Source organism: Vulpes lagopus, chromosome X, assembly GCF_018345385.1.
Source record: "Vulpes lagopus strain Blue_001 chromosome X, ASM1834538v1, whole genome shotgun sequence".
Classification (NCBI taxonomy): Eukaryota; Metazoa; Chordata; class Mammalia; order Carnivora; family Canidae; genus Vulpes; species Vulpes lagopus.
This window is the reverse complement of record NC_054848.1, coordinates 105,090,487-105,102,914: the sequence shown is the minus strand read 5'-3', so window position 1 is coordinate 105,102,914 and position 12,428 is coordinate 105,090,487. Positions and strand designations below refer to the sequence as shown.

The 12,428-nt window shown below is 43.7% G+C and overlaps 1 protein-coding gene across 2 annotated transcripts in view; it reads right to left on the bottom strand.

Annotated features, from left to right (window-relative positions):
* Positions 1 to 9,031: 9,031 nt before the first annotated feature.
* Positions 9,032 to 12,428, bottom strand: part of HPRT1 (hypoxanthine phosphoribosyltransferase 1) — a 39,224-nt gene continuing 35,827 nt past the window's right edge. For both annotated transcript variants that reach the window (XM_041742138.1, XM_041742137.1), the window contains 3 exons: positions 10,515 to 10,561; positions 10,266 to 10,342; positions 9,032 to 9,743 (listed from right to left, as the gene is read on the bottom strand). In XM_041742138.1, the coding sequence (XP_041598072.1) occupies positions 9,696 to 9,743; positions 10,266 to 10,342; positions 10,515 to 10,561 (172 nt within the window). In that variant the 3' untranslated portion in view covers positions 9,032 to 9,695. The remainder of the gene's footprint in view (positions 9,744 to 10,265; positions 10,343 to 10,514; positions 10,562 to 12,428) is intronic.

Genomic DNA, 12,428 nt, shown 5'->3' with positions numbered 1-12,428 from the left:
ATATGTTAGCTCCAGAGCGTTCCAAGGGAATCGAACAGGCTAGAAGGCCTCTTATGTATGACTTATGTATGACTTAGCCTTGGAAGCCCTAAAATGTCACTTCTACTGCCCTCAATCGTCAAGCACCTCTCTAAGGCCAGCCTGGATTCCAGGGGAAGGGAGTTTGCTCCACTTTGTAATGGGAAGATTAGAAAAGAATTTTTGGCCATCTCTAATCTATCACAGTCCCTGAATAATATGTTTTTTAGTATTCTTAATGCCAGATGGTGGCAGGGGCCCTGTACATGCTGAGCATTCCACAGCAAATGTCACCTTCTCAATTAGGCTTATCCTGTTGTTTTTCTTCCCTTTTTGGGGGGAAAGATTTTATTTGTAAGTTAACTCTACACCCAACATGGGGCTCAAACTCACAACCCTAAGATTAAGAGTCACACGATCTACCAACTGAGCCAGCCAGGTGCCCCTTTTTCTTCCTTTCTTAAAAACAACTTATGGGAAATTTCAAACATACATAAAAAGGTAGAACAGTATCGTGAACTCTGCATACATCCATCACCCAGCTTCAGTGATTATCAGCTCCTGATCAATCTTGTAGCCATAACTTTACCTATTCCCCTGACTCCTGTATTATTTTGAAACAAATCCCAGACATCAAGCCATTTTCATCTGTAAATAATTTAGTCTATATTTCTAAAAGACAGGACTTTTTTTTAAAACATAACCACGCTATATTATTCCACATTTTAAAAACCACAATAATTCCTTGGTATCAATGTATATTCAAGTTAGCGGTCACATTTCCCATTGTCTCATGCCATAAATGTCTATTTTAAAGTTAACTTGAATTGGGATCTAAAAAAGGTCCATACATTGCTACTGGTTGATATTTCTTTAAGTCTCTCTCAATCTATAGGTTTCCTCCTTCATGTTTTTCCTTGCAATTTATTTGTTGAAGAAAGCAGGTTGTTTGTCCTATGGACAAACAGTTGATAGCATCTTAGATTTGATGAAAAACAGGAATATTTTTGGTTTATTAAACCTAAAATTTTTTCCCACATTCCCCATTTTTCACTGAGCCAGCACAATACTGCACTTTCTTGGCACTTGAATCCACAGAGGTTGCTGACTGCCCCCCTAGCACCAATTCCCTGCTACTTCCTCTGCACCAAGTCCTGATTTTATTCTATGTGTCCCAAGGGAAATGGAGTCTAATCTTAGCTCCGGAAGTGGGCCTGATGGGGCAAAGGGCAATCCCACCCCCAACTACCAGTGACTGGTTAAGAAATGGACATCTGAGCCCATTCTGGCTAGTGAGACACAAGGAGGGATTTTTTTCACTTCTACCAGCAAGTTGACACAGAAAGCCATTCTCGACGAAGCTTGCACTCAGGTGACTGCTGGCAGTCCTCGCCTGACCACAGGAGGGCCGGCCGTAGGATGGAGTTGGCAGGGCAGCCAGCAGAGTAGTGGGATGGAGACCACATGGGTGCCTGGCATCATAACGGAGCAGTGGATCAAAGTGATCAGGCTGGAGCTGCCCCTGGACTTCCCAGTTTGGTAGCCAGTACAACTTATTGTTTAAGCCAGTTTGAGCTGGGCAATCTGACTGGAAACCTAGATCATCCTAACAGATACAGAAGCCCTTAAAATGACCTCAATCTACTTTGCTAGGTTTCTCTCTTATCGCTTCCTTCTACATCCTCTCTGCCACAGCCAAAATAGACTCACCATTTCCCACACCACCCTGTGATTTTTTTTTTAACCCATGCCTCTGCCCAAGCAGATTCTTTGGCTGAAACCTTTTCCCCAGCCTTCTTTCTTCTCTAGCTGCCTATCCAAACCCTTCCCATTCTCCAAAGTTGCCTTTTAAATGCTGCTTCTCCCTGAAGCTTCTTTCAGAATGCCCCCTGCCTCTCCCTCCTCCTTATGAGTTTACTTTGAATTCCCATCACATTAGGTGTGCCTTCTTTCTCCCAGCTATGAATGGGGCCTTGCCTTGCATTAGAACACTTGTATACTTGACCCCTCTCCCCTCCTAGACCTTAAGCCCTGTGAGGACGGGGACCGTTTGCGTTCAGCTCTATCCCTACAATACCCAGCACACAGCCTGAGACACACACAGGACAGTCCCACAATCACCTACTGAATGGAACAGCAACAATGCCAAATGTGGTTGTCCCATGAACCTACATGCTCCTAGACAACGGTTTTCTATGGTGGCTCAGTGACCTTTGAAAGAAATTGCTATGTTTCCAAATGTACAAGTAAGACATGTAAACACGTTTTAAAAATGTTGGTGGTGGTGGGGTAATCGACTGAGGCCAACATCTTCCCCCAGGTTCCAAGCAAAGGCCAGGTGGCCCCTTGTGGACCTTGTCTAAGCACAGCTGAGTAGAACAAGGAAGGCCTCCAACAGTTAACAAAATGTTTTCAGAAAGGTGACTTCAGACGTGCGGAATTTCAGGGAGACCCAGGACGAGGAGGGACCAGACAATTTTAAGAAAAAGGTGGTACCAATGTTGGTCCTGGTGTCAGATCCCAGTTGGGGATGTTTCAGGATGTTACCTTGGACAAGGTCCTTATATCTGTGGGGCTCAATCCCCTCATCTAAGAAAATGGCGGTAAATTCTAGCACCTACCTCAAGGGGCTGTTGTGAACAGGAAAAAGGCAATGTGTGCAAAGTGCCCGTTGTATGCGCTCAGCACAGACACAAGTGCCACTAGAAATAAGTTGATGATGGTGGTGTGGGTGGGAGGAGTGGAAAGCAGGGGTAATGGGAACAGGACAGTGGGGATGGGAGGGAGCAAAACATCTGAGTAGACCTTTTGTATCGCTCTCTTACTGTGTTGCACCATCATAACCAATTACATCTAGGATAGGACAGCCTAAATAAAATACACTGACAAATGAATCAAACTGCATGACAGGTGAGTAACACTGCTGCACTAAAAGGGAGGGAGAAGAAAATAATTCTGGAAAACAGTATTTCAATTAGATCTTGTAAGGCTTATGACAAAAAGATCTGCCCCCACGCAGTGGGCTCCAGTTAGTTTGATCTGTTATGGATGCACGTAACTACCGTATGATACTAGAGTCGAACAAGGAAGTGAATTGAGCCAGACTCTCAAAGTCAAAGCAAAAAGTTCAAAAGTAAGGCAAGGAAGCTAAATTGAATCCTCTGATGTGGCTTAGAGCAGACACCAGTGTGAACTCTTCACTTCTGTACGTGTACAGATACAGAAATAGACATAGATGTGCGCGTGTGTGTGGCAGACGCGCGGCCTGTGCTTCTGTCCCCTGAGAGGACCTGTCCCCTGCAAGGACACCTGGATAGTAATGAGCACACCTAGCTGCCACATCGTGTTTTCTAATTCCGTTCTTCAAAACAAACCGGGGCTCATTGACCGGACGGCTGCTTCTGGAGCAGGGCAGGGATATGACAAGGTGGACCTGTAATGTCTTGTAGAGCCAGAAACTAGGGGAGAACTAGAGAAAGGGCGGGACCTGACAAGAGGACACGGGGGCCAATGGGAAGATGTGAGATGAGCCCTCCAGAGGAAGCCATGTGCAAGGAACAGAGCCTTTGGTTTATGTTCATAGCTTTCAAATATGCCATAATGAAGGAAAAAGAAAAAAAATCAGGAAAAGAAGTTCTACTGTAAAGCTACCAAGTTTGAAAGTCACTTCAGTCATGAATCATAATGAGGAGGCTCATTATGAAGTACACCCATATTGTGGAAAGAGAAAACTTGAAAGAATTTGGCAGTTTTTATCAGTAATGCTTGAAGTTACAAATAATAATGAAAAACCATTAAAAAATCATTACTCTTTCAAGTGGTTTGAAGTATCTATAAAATTCACATTTAAAAATGGCAAAGAGCACACACACAATCCTTCATGCCAGAAAGTTATTTTGTCTGAAGCTGCCCACGGGATCGTAAAATAAGCCAGCAGAAAAATTTGAAGATCACATTGGAGGAACTCTGTAATTGTCTTTGAAAATGGTTCCCAGTGCTGGAGGAAGTCAGTGTACATTCTTAAAGACCAGCTGTGACCTCAAAAAGCTGTTTAATGTACAAGTCACTTGGAATTATTACCTTCAATGAGCTTAATATTTTTTTCTATGCTGTCAGTGTATTAGTTTCCACACAAGAGCTGGGCACTGAAGGTTAAGTGGCAGTGGACTAAGAGGGCAGGTTCCAGAATAAGACTGCTTGCGTTCAAATTCCTCATCTGCCATGTCTAGCTGTGTGATCCTGGGCAAATCCTGCAACCTCTCTGGGCCTGCATTTTTTCATCTGTAAAATCAGGATGATTTTAAAAAACATCTACTTCATATATATATATATAAAGATTCAACAGTGCTTAGTATGGTTCCGTTGCATATGATAATAATTCAAGAAATGCTAGCTAGTATTAACAAGAAATAAAATTAGTTTTTTGTTTAGTTTTTGTTTGGGTTGGTTTTTTGTTTGTTTGTTTTATTGTTTGTTTTTTTTTTTTTTTTTTTACTCAACTTAAGAAAACCTTTTGCTTCTAATTCTAGGTAATTCGGATAGAACTTTTAAATATTTTATTTGCTTTTTGTCATTTATCCAATAGATACTTCTTGAGCACTGTCTTTTTCCAGGCCGTCTTGTAGGTGTTGGAGACATAGCAGGGAAGAGTGGCAAGAAACAGAGAAAGATCAATTTGGCAGGTGCTTAAAAGGGAACAGCTCTGCCACAGATGTCACCACATTGGCCATGCAAACAGAGTCAACTGCCGTTTGACCCAAGTCTCAAACACCCTGTGACCCTTCCCAGGAACAAGGTGAGGCAAGCAGCCTTGTGAGGAGCTGTCTCCAGGCTGTTTGTCATCCCCATCCTTATCTCGCAGGCTCTGGCATGAGGCAGGTTCTCACTTGCCTCCCTGGTTTGGGCTCAGGCATGGGACCTTCCACCTTGCCTCCTGAATTAGGCTAGAGCTGCAGGCCATAAAATCATTTAGCTGGAGTATGGAGGTGGCTCCTTCACAGCAGGGCAACTAGCGTTTGTGTCTTCTGTCCTCTCCACTTCGGCGCCATCCCCGTGGGACTGGGGATGCAGCGCAGCTGCACTGTATTGATCTTGCTCCTGCTAAGGAATAAACTATCCGCACCCACTGGGCAGTTACCTTCCCAGCCAAGTCTACAGCAAGCAGCAGCTGCAGCTGCCCTGTGGGGACCATGTGACCACCTGATGGTGCTGAGGATCACGAGGAAACAGATCATGTCACAGAGAGTGACTTTGAGGCTGTTAGAGCAGGAGATCAGGGATTTGAGGCTGTTAGAGCAGGAGATCGGGGAAGGGTATGAACGTGAACCAGCCCGGTTGATCTGAGGGAACTGAGTGACAGGCAGAAGGAACAGCAGTAACGGAGGCCCTGAGGCAAGGGGGAGGTAATGGCAGCTCTGAGGAACTACAGGAAGAGCAGTGGGGCTGAAGTGAAGTGAGCAAGGAGGGACAAATGATGTGAGTGGCTACGGGTCAGCCTGAGTTTTCAAGTGTTAACCAGGCAAGTGATATAACCTGTTTTTTAAAAAGTTTTTTAAAGATATTATTCATTTGTGAGAGAAAGATGGAGAGCACAAGCAGGGGGAGCAGCAGGCAGAGTGAGAGGGAGAAGCAGACTCTCCACTGAGCAGGGAACCCCACCCTGGACTCGATCTCAAGACCCCAAGATGACCACCAGAGCTGAAGGCAGATGCATAACCGACCGAGCCACCTAGGCATCTCTGATTTCTATTTCTAAAAGATTATCGTCCAAAAATCAAGTAGACCTCAAGTAAGAAAAGAGGGGCTGGCCTACAGCATAGGGGGGCAAGGTGGGGGTGGGGAGAGCAGCCATCCAAGTGCTAGAGTGAATGGAGTGGTGGCCACTCACATGAGCGATTCCAGGGTGAGCTGAGCATGCTTCCAGTGGTGGCATAGCCAGGGTGCCCGGGCAGCAAGGCGGGGAAGAGCACATCATCCACCCTTGGAAGGACCTTTCACTGGCCTTTCACTCCAAAACCGGGAGCCACAGGAAGCATCTGAGCCAGACCTAACCTCTTCCTTAGACTCCCTCTGACTGCTGCATTGAGACGATGTGGGGGTCTGTCCAGGGGCAAGGATGGGACCTGGAGACAGGACTGCAGTCATTCAGGGAAGAAACGGTGGCCAATTTGTCTCTGGCAGCCTCCCCCCAATTAACCTGATAACTGAACCTCTGATATGGTCTCTTCTGTGAAATGTGCTGTAAGTAAACGTAACGGATATGAAGCACTGAGCGCCACATGTAACACACCCATGAGAACAACCACGAGAGAGCTGTGACCCCTGATGGTGCTGGTTTTATTTCAGAAGCCCCGCACCTACTTTCAGAACTGCTCTGGGAGATTCTTATGCCTTTAAAACTGCAAATAAAATCTTAATCACCACCTTCTACTTAAAAACCCTTTGGTGCCAAGCACAGCAGAGTGCAGAAAATCCATGCTCCTTGCCACAGCCCAGCACACCACCCCAGGTCTGGCCCTGGCCCTCCTTCCTGGTGTCTGGTCCCACCACGCTACACACACACACACACCAGGAACCCTGCCTGTCCTCCCCAGTACCTAGCATCCAGAGGGCGCTCAGTGTGTTTCTAGAATCTTAAATGCAGGGAAGGACATTTACTAACTTCCCAAGCTAACGAATGAGCAGAAGGTCAGATGATCTACATATCTTCACACACTGAATTAAAATGGGGACCTACCCGTGTTTATAGGTATGACACATACGATCTTCACATATAAGCCCTTGTGTTCACAATATGGGAACACATGGAGGGTTTGGCACACCCGAATCTTCTAGGTCACCAAGGCTTAACTCTCCTTTAAGCACCTACATTACCTTATATATGGTAAGATTCCTAAAACAGACTCCATGTTTCCCTATCTCCTAATAGCAAGCAAATGAAGTTTCATTTTCCTTTCCTCATGAACATCCCTATGACACGAGACTAATGAAAGTGCAGCCCCGGGGATTACAGACATGTGACTTCTGTGACCTGTTGCGCCCAGGCTAAATGACTAAGTGGCCCCAGGAGGCTTTAGCTTTTCTGTTTAGTACTTTTCCTCTCTTGATCAACTGTCACTCCAGAAATTACTGCTGCTCCCGTCAGTGAGCTCCGTCAGTGAGCTCCTTCCGCCATCCTAGAAATGTACTATGTATAATCTGTTACAAGTTGGTTAAGGAAATTAGATTACTGGAAATGTGCACCCTAATGGCAGGTGAAGGAGGGTCTGAGGAAGTCTCCTTCCGAGATAAGTAGATGTGCTTCCCAGGCCTTTCCTTCCTGTTAGCTGGGATTCTTGAAGGGTGTGACAATCAGCTAAAACATGACCTAACCAGAAACTACAGTTCGAGTGGGTCCGGAGAAACAGCTGAGTCTCCTCATGCTAGAGTAGCAAGCATCAGACAGATCTGCTTAAGTCTCTGCCGCTCACTATCTATGCACCTTACTCCTCAAAACATTTTCTTTCAACATCAACTACAGTTTATGGAGCACGTGCTAGGTCCCCGGCCACCATCCTGTTGTACCTGCACTAGGACAGCTAATTGCCGCTCACAAAATGCCTGTGAAGAGACAGTGTTGTCCCCATTTATCAGCTGAGAAAACAGGTCCCAAAGCCAGCACCTCAATGTCACAGAGCTAAGAAGCAAAGGCCAGGGCAGTCTAACCCAGAGCTCTTAGCTACTCATTCATTCAACAATCATCATCTGAGCCCCCAGGATCATCAAGACTGAGTATACGTCAGTGGACAAGACAGAAAAAATTGTCTTCTTTATGGAGCTTACATTCTAGAAGATGTAGAGTGGGGAGACCAACAGTAAACCATACAAATGTAAATCACACGCATGTTTTTAGGCTACGCCACTTGAAACTGCCAACAGCCAACAGTTTTGTTGTTATTGTTGTTGTTTTTATCTACAAGAATGGTCATTTCACATGGTTCGACCTAACAGAAGGTGGAAAGCACACCTGGAAAGGGGAGGGAAGCGGGATGGGTGGTAGGAGGCAGTTAAAGGGGGTAGCCTACCAGGAGGGGAGAGGAGGGGAGGGGAGGGGAGGGGAGGGGAGGGGAGGGGAGGGGCTGAGGGGAGGAATCAGGAGTGAGGCCAAACGCCACCCCCTGGTGTGCCAACACCAACCGCAATGTCACAGGGTTATGAAGATGAAGTGAGATAACAAAAGTGAAAAGGTCTGATAAACCAGGGAGTTCCGAGCTGTAACAAATTATTACTATTACCTCAAGTTCCCTACTTTGCTACTGGGAATGACAGCAAACTTTCTAAGGCATCGATGGAGCTCCATGGCTCCCGAGGCTGCCGGTTCACGCCTCACCTGGAGCACAGAGGCCACCGGGAGGTTTGGTTTAAAACTGTTCATCCTCCAGCTCCCAGAAAACAAAAGGTTTTGTTAGTGCCGTTCTTTTATCAGTAAGGTATTACCTACACAAAGAAAGCAGCGGTACCTGTCTGCAAACTGTTGAGATGTGCGCGAGACCTCGACCTGAATGATTTAACAGAATTTCAAGAGAAAGCCATGTTATTTTAACACGGTGCCATGTAATGAAGTATACTGTGGGTCTGAAACTCAATGTCCCCGACGTCGGTAAGAATTTCACTAGCCAGGCAGCCCAGTGGCTCAGCGGTTTAGCGCCGCCTTCAGCCCAGGGTGTGATCCTGGGGTCTTGGGATTGAGTCCCACGTCAGGCTCCCTGCATGGAGCCTGCTTCTCTCTCTGCCTGTGTCTTTGCCTCCCTCCCTCCCTCTCTCTGTGTCTCTCATGGATAAATGAATAAATAATCTAAAAAAAAAAAAAAAGAACTTCACCAGCTCCACCAACCCATTCTACCAGATAATCACTATTTGCTGTGCTCATAAAGGTTACAATTAAAATAGCTGCTAAAACTTAACAGACAAGGAAAAGGTGACCGATGGAACACGACACTAGGTTAATTTGTAGAGAAATGATAGGTATGCATAGTTTCTTTTAAAGAGACAGCCTTTATTGTAAGGATTTTTACACTGAAGAATTCAAAATGTGGTAAAGTTTTTTGGAATTTATTGATTTGTATTTAAAAGGAACTGTTGACACAGATTCACCGGAAATCATCCAAACCAGTGAGAAAATACAGGTAATACTACTGAAACAGTAAAATAATTCCAGGTCATATGTTTTATTCAACAGAACAATACCTTAAATGCTGTCGTTGATATGAAAACTGACTGCTCCTTACTCTTCTAAACACACAGTGGTATAATTAACAATATTCAATCACTTCTGTTCTTTCCTGAATATATAAAAATTAAAATACCAATTAAAAAACTAATATATCTCCTCTTTAAATGTTTCTTACAGATACAATTTCAATATTTTCATTCGATAGTGGTGTGGTTTAAGAGATTTTTTCATTCACAAGTCAAACAACAATCCACCCAAAGGGAATGGATAGTCTATAAGCTCATATTGCAAATAAAGACTTCAGGAATGCAGCAACTGACATTTCTAAAATACAAAACGGATAAAATTCTTGAGAGAATACATGCAATAAAGCTCTAAGCAGCTGGCCACAGAACTAGAACATTCTACCGATGGTATGAATTCAATGGGACTCCAGATGCTTCCAAACTCAACTTGAACTCTCATCTTAGGCTTTGTATTTTGCTTTTCCAGTTTCACTAATGACACAAACATGCTATAAAATAAAAATCCAGAAATTTGCATTAGAAAAGCATATTCTGAAATGAAAGGCAAGAAGAGCAGTCTGCATGGCTTGTGTGAACTGTATGGTGCTGCAGGGTCTTTCCTGAACAGAGGTTGCTGTGGTCTTCCTAACCTTCCTTGCCTGGTGCCCAAAAGCACTCTCAGGCTTCGTGCCTACACAGCAGAGGCAGGTGTTTGAAGGAGAGTGAGTGAAAAGCCTCAAACCAGTTCATTTATTTCTTACTTATGACCACATCTATCATCGGAAATAATAATGGGACAGTTATTGTATATTAAAGCTGTTCAACTGTTGCAGCCAGCAAGAAGTGTCACTCCAGCCTGGCCAACTTCCAGCTCTAAGGACGTGTGTACTTGACTACAGCTTTATGTGTCTAATGGGAACCACCAGTCTGTTCAAATTATGAGGTGCTGGAAAGAGAAAACAATTCTTCTCTTTCGTAAATTTTTATATGGGTTCTGAAAAATGAGAGTGAGAAAAAGAAGCATTACTTACATTCAAATCCCTGAAGTATTCATTATAGTCAAGGGCATATCCTACAACAAACTTGTCTGGAATTTCAAATCCAACAACTAAAAAGAATAATAAGTCATCATTTAGATACAGAAAACATCATTTTCAAATCTAATGCTTACAAACGTGCCTTCTCTACAAATACTCTCTAAAGTAACTCTAAGCCATTTCATATGAAACTTGTTCGGGTTAAAGATGGTTAAATGATTGACAGAAAAGTAATTCACTTACAGTCGGGTTTATAGCCAACACTTCGAGGGGTCCTTTTCACCAGCAAGCTGTTAATTACAAAGTGTAACATGTGACATACGGAGCTATGACAGGGCATTATGAAAGAGAACATTAATGCTCTAGAACATGGTTTTACCTGCATGAATACTATGGTTGGTTTCCACACACCCAAAGAAAGACTATGACACGGGGAGCTAGACCACAGGGATCACTGGGCAGAGGCAGCAGTAGGTTCACACCACAGAGGAGGCCCTTGACTGATCCTCACCCAGAACACGATAGGCTGTTCTGAGAGCTACACCCTGACTACTCATGCACCCACTGAGGGGCAGTGAATTAAAGGATGAATGGATGGGGAGTACCAATGAGCAGTTTCAGAATCCCTGGAAATCCAATCCTAAAACTGCAAATGGGTGCAGGAGATGTGAGCATCACCTTTTCAGACTTTTAACATGTGGCTTATAGAGATCTTTAGGCTAAAAAATAAGTAGCATGCTGGAAGAGCTAGTATTTATTTTTGAGAGCAAAAAACTGCAGTAGGGATAAGCCACCTCTAACATAAGCTAGTTTTGTGACCCAAGTGTGTACTACCTGTTGAGATTTTTCAGCCATTAAGAAAAGCTATTGACACTGTTTTGATAGCCTTTACATATGTTAAGGGCAGTCCCACTAAAACTTAGGATTTAATACTTTCTTAGATAAATATATTTAAAGAGCTGGAAAGGACAGGGGTGTCTGGGTGGCTCAGTGGGTTAAGCGTCTGCCTTTGGCTCAGGTGTTGATCCCAGAGTCCTGGGATTGAGCCCCCTCGGAGCCCCCTCCTCTACCTTCATCTGGCTAACTGCTCAGTGGGGAGAACTTGCTTCTCCCTCTGCCTCTGCCCCTGGCCACCCCTTCCCCACTGCTCGTGCTCACTCTCTCGTTCTGCTCTCTCTAGTAAATAAAATCTTAAAAAAAAAAAGCTGGAAAGGACATAAAGTGATTTTCAACCTTAGCTACACATCAGAATCACCTGGCAACTTTAACAAAACAAAACTCAGATACCCAGGGCCACACTGCTGACCAATTACATGAGAATTGCTGGGAATGGGACACAGATATAGGTTTCCTTTTGTTGTTTTTTTTTTTTTTACAATTTGTTTAAGTAAATAAACTATACAGGAATACCTCAGAGATCTTGCCGGTTTGGTTTCAGACCACCACAATAAAGCAAGTATCACAATAAAGCAAGTCAAATGAATTTTTTGTTCTCCCAGTGCAAAAAAAGTTGTTTACACTATACTGCAGTCTACTAAGTGTGCAATAGCATTATGTCTAAAAAATGTACATATCTTAATTTAAAAACATTTTATTGCTAAAAAATGCTAATCATCACCTCTGAGCTTTCAGGAGTCATAATCACTGATTACAGATCACCACAGCAAATATAATAGTGAAAAAGTTTGAAATATTCCAAGAATTATCTAAATGTTATAGAGACATGAAGTGAGCAAATGCTGTTGGAAAAATGGCGCCTACAGACTCGCTCAATGCCGGGTTGCTACAATCTGTAAAAAACACAATATCTGCAAAGTGCAATTAAGCAAAGCACAATAAAACGAGCTGTGCCTTTATTAGAAGTTACTAAGCAGATATAAAGTCCAATGTTAATAGCTTGTTTGAATTTTTCACTTTGAAATGATTATAGATTCCCAGGACATCATGAAAAATGCATAGGGAGGTCCCATGTGCCCTTTGCCCAATTTCCTCCAATACTACCAGTTCACATACTGGTATATTTTTTTTAAAGATTTATTTATTTATTCATGATAGACACACACACACACACAGAGAGAGAGAGAGACAGAGAGAGAGAGAGAGAGAGAGAGAGAGGGAGGCAGAGACACAGACAGAGGGAGAAGCAGGCTCCATGCA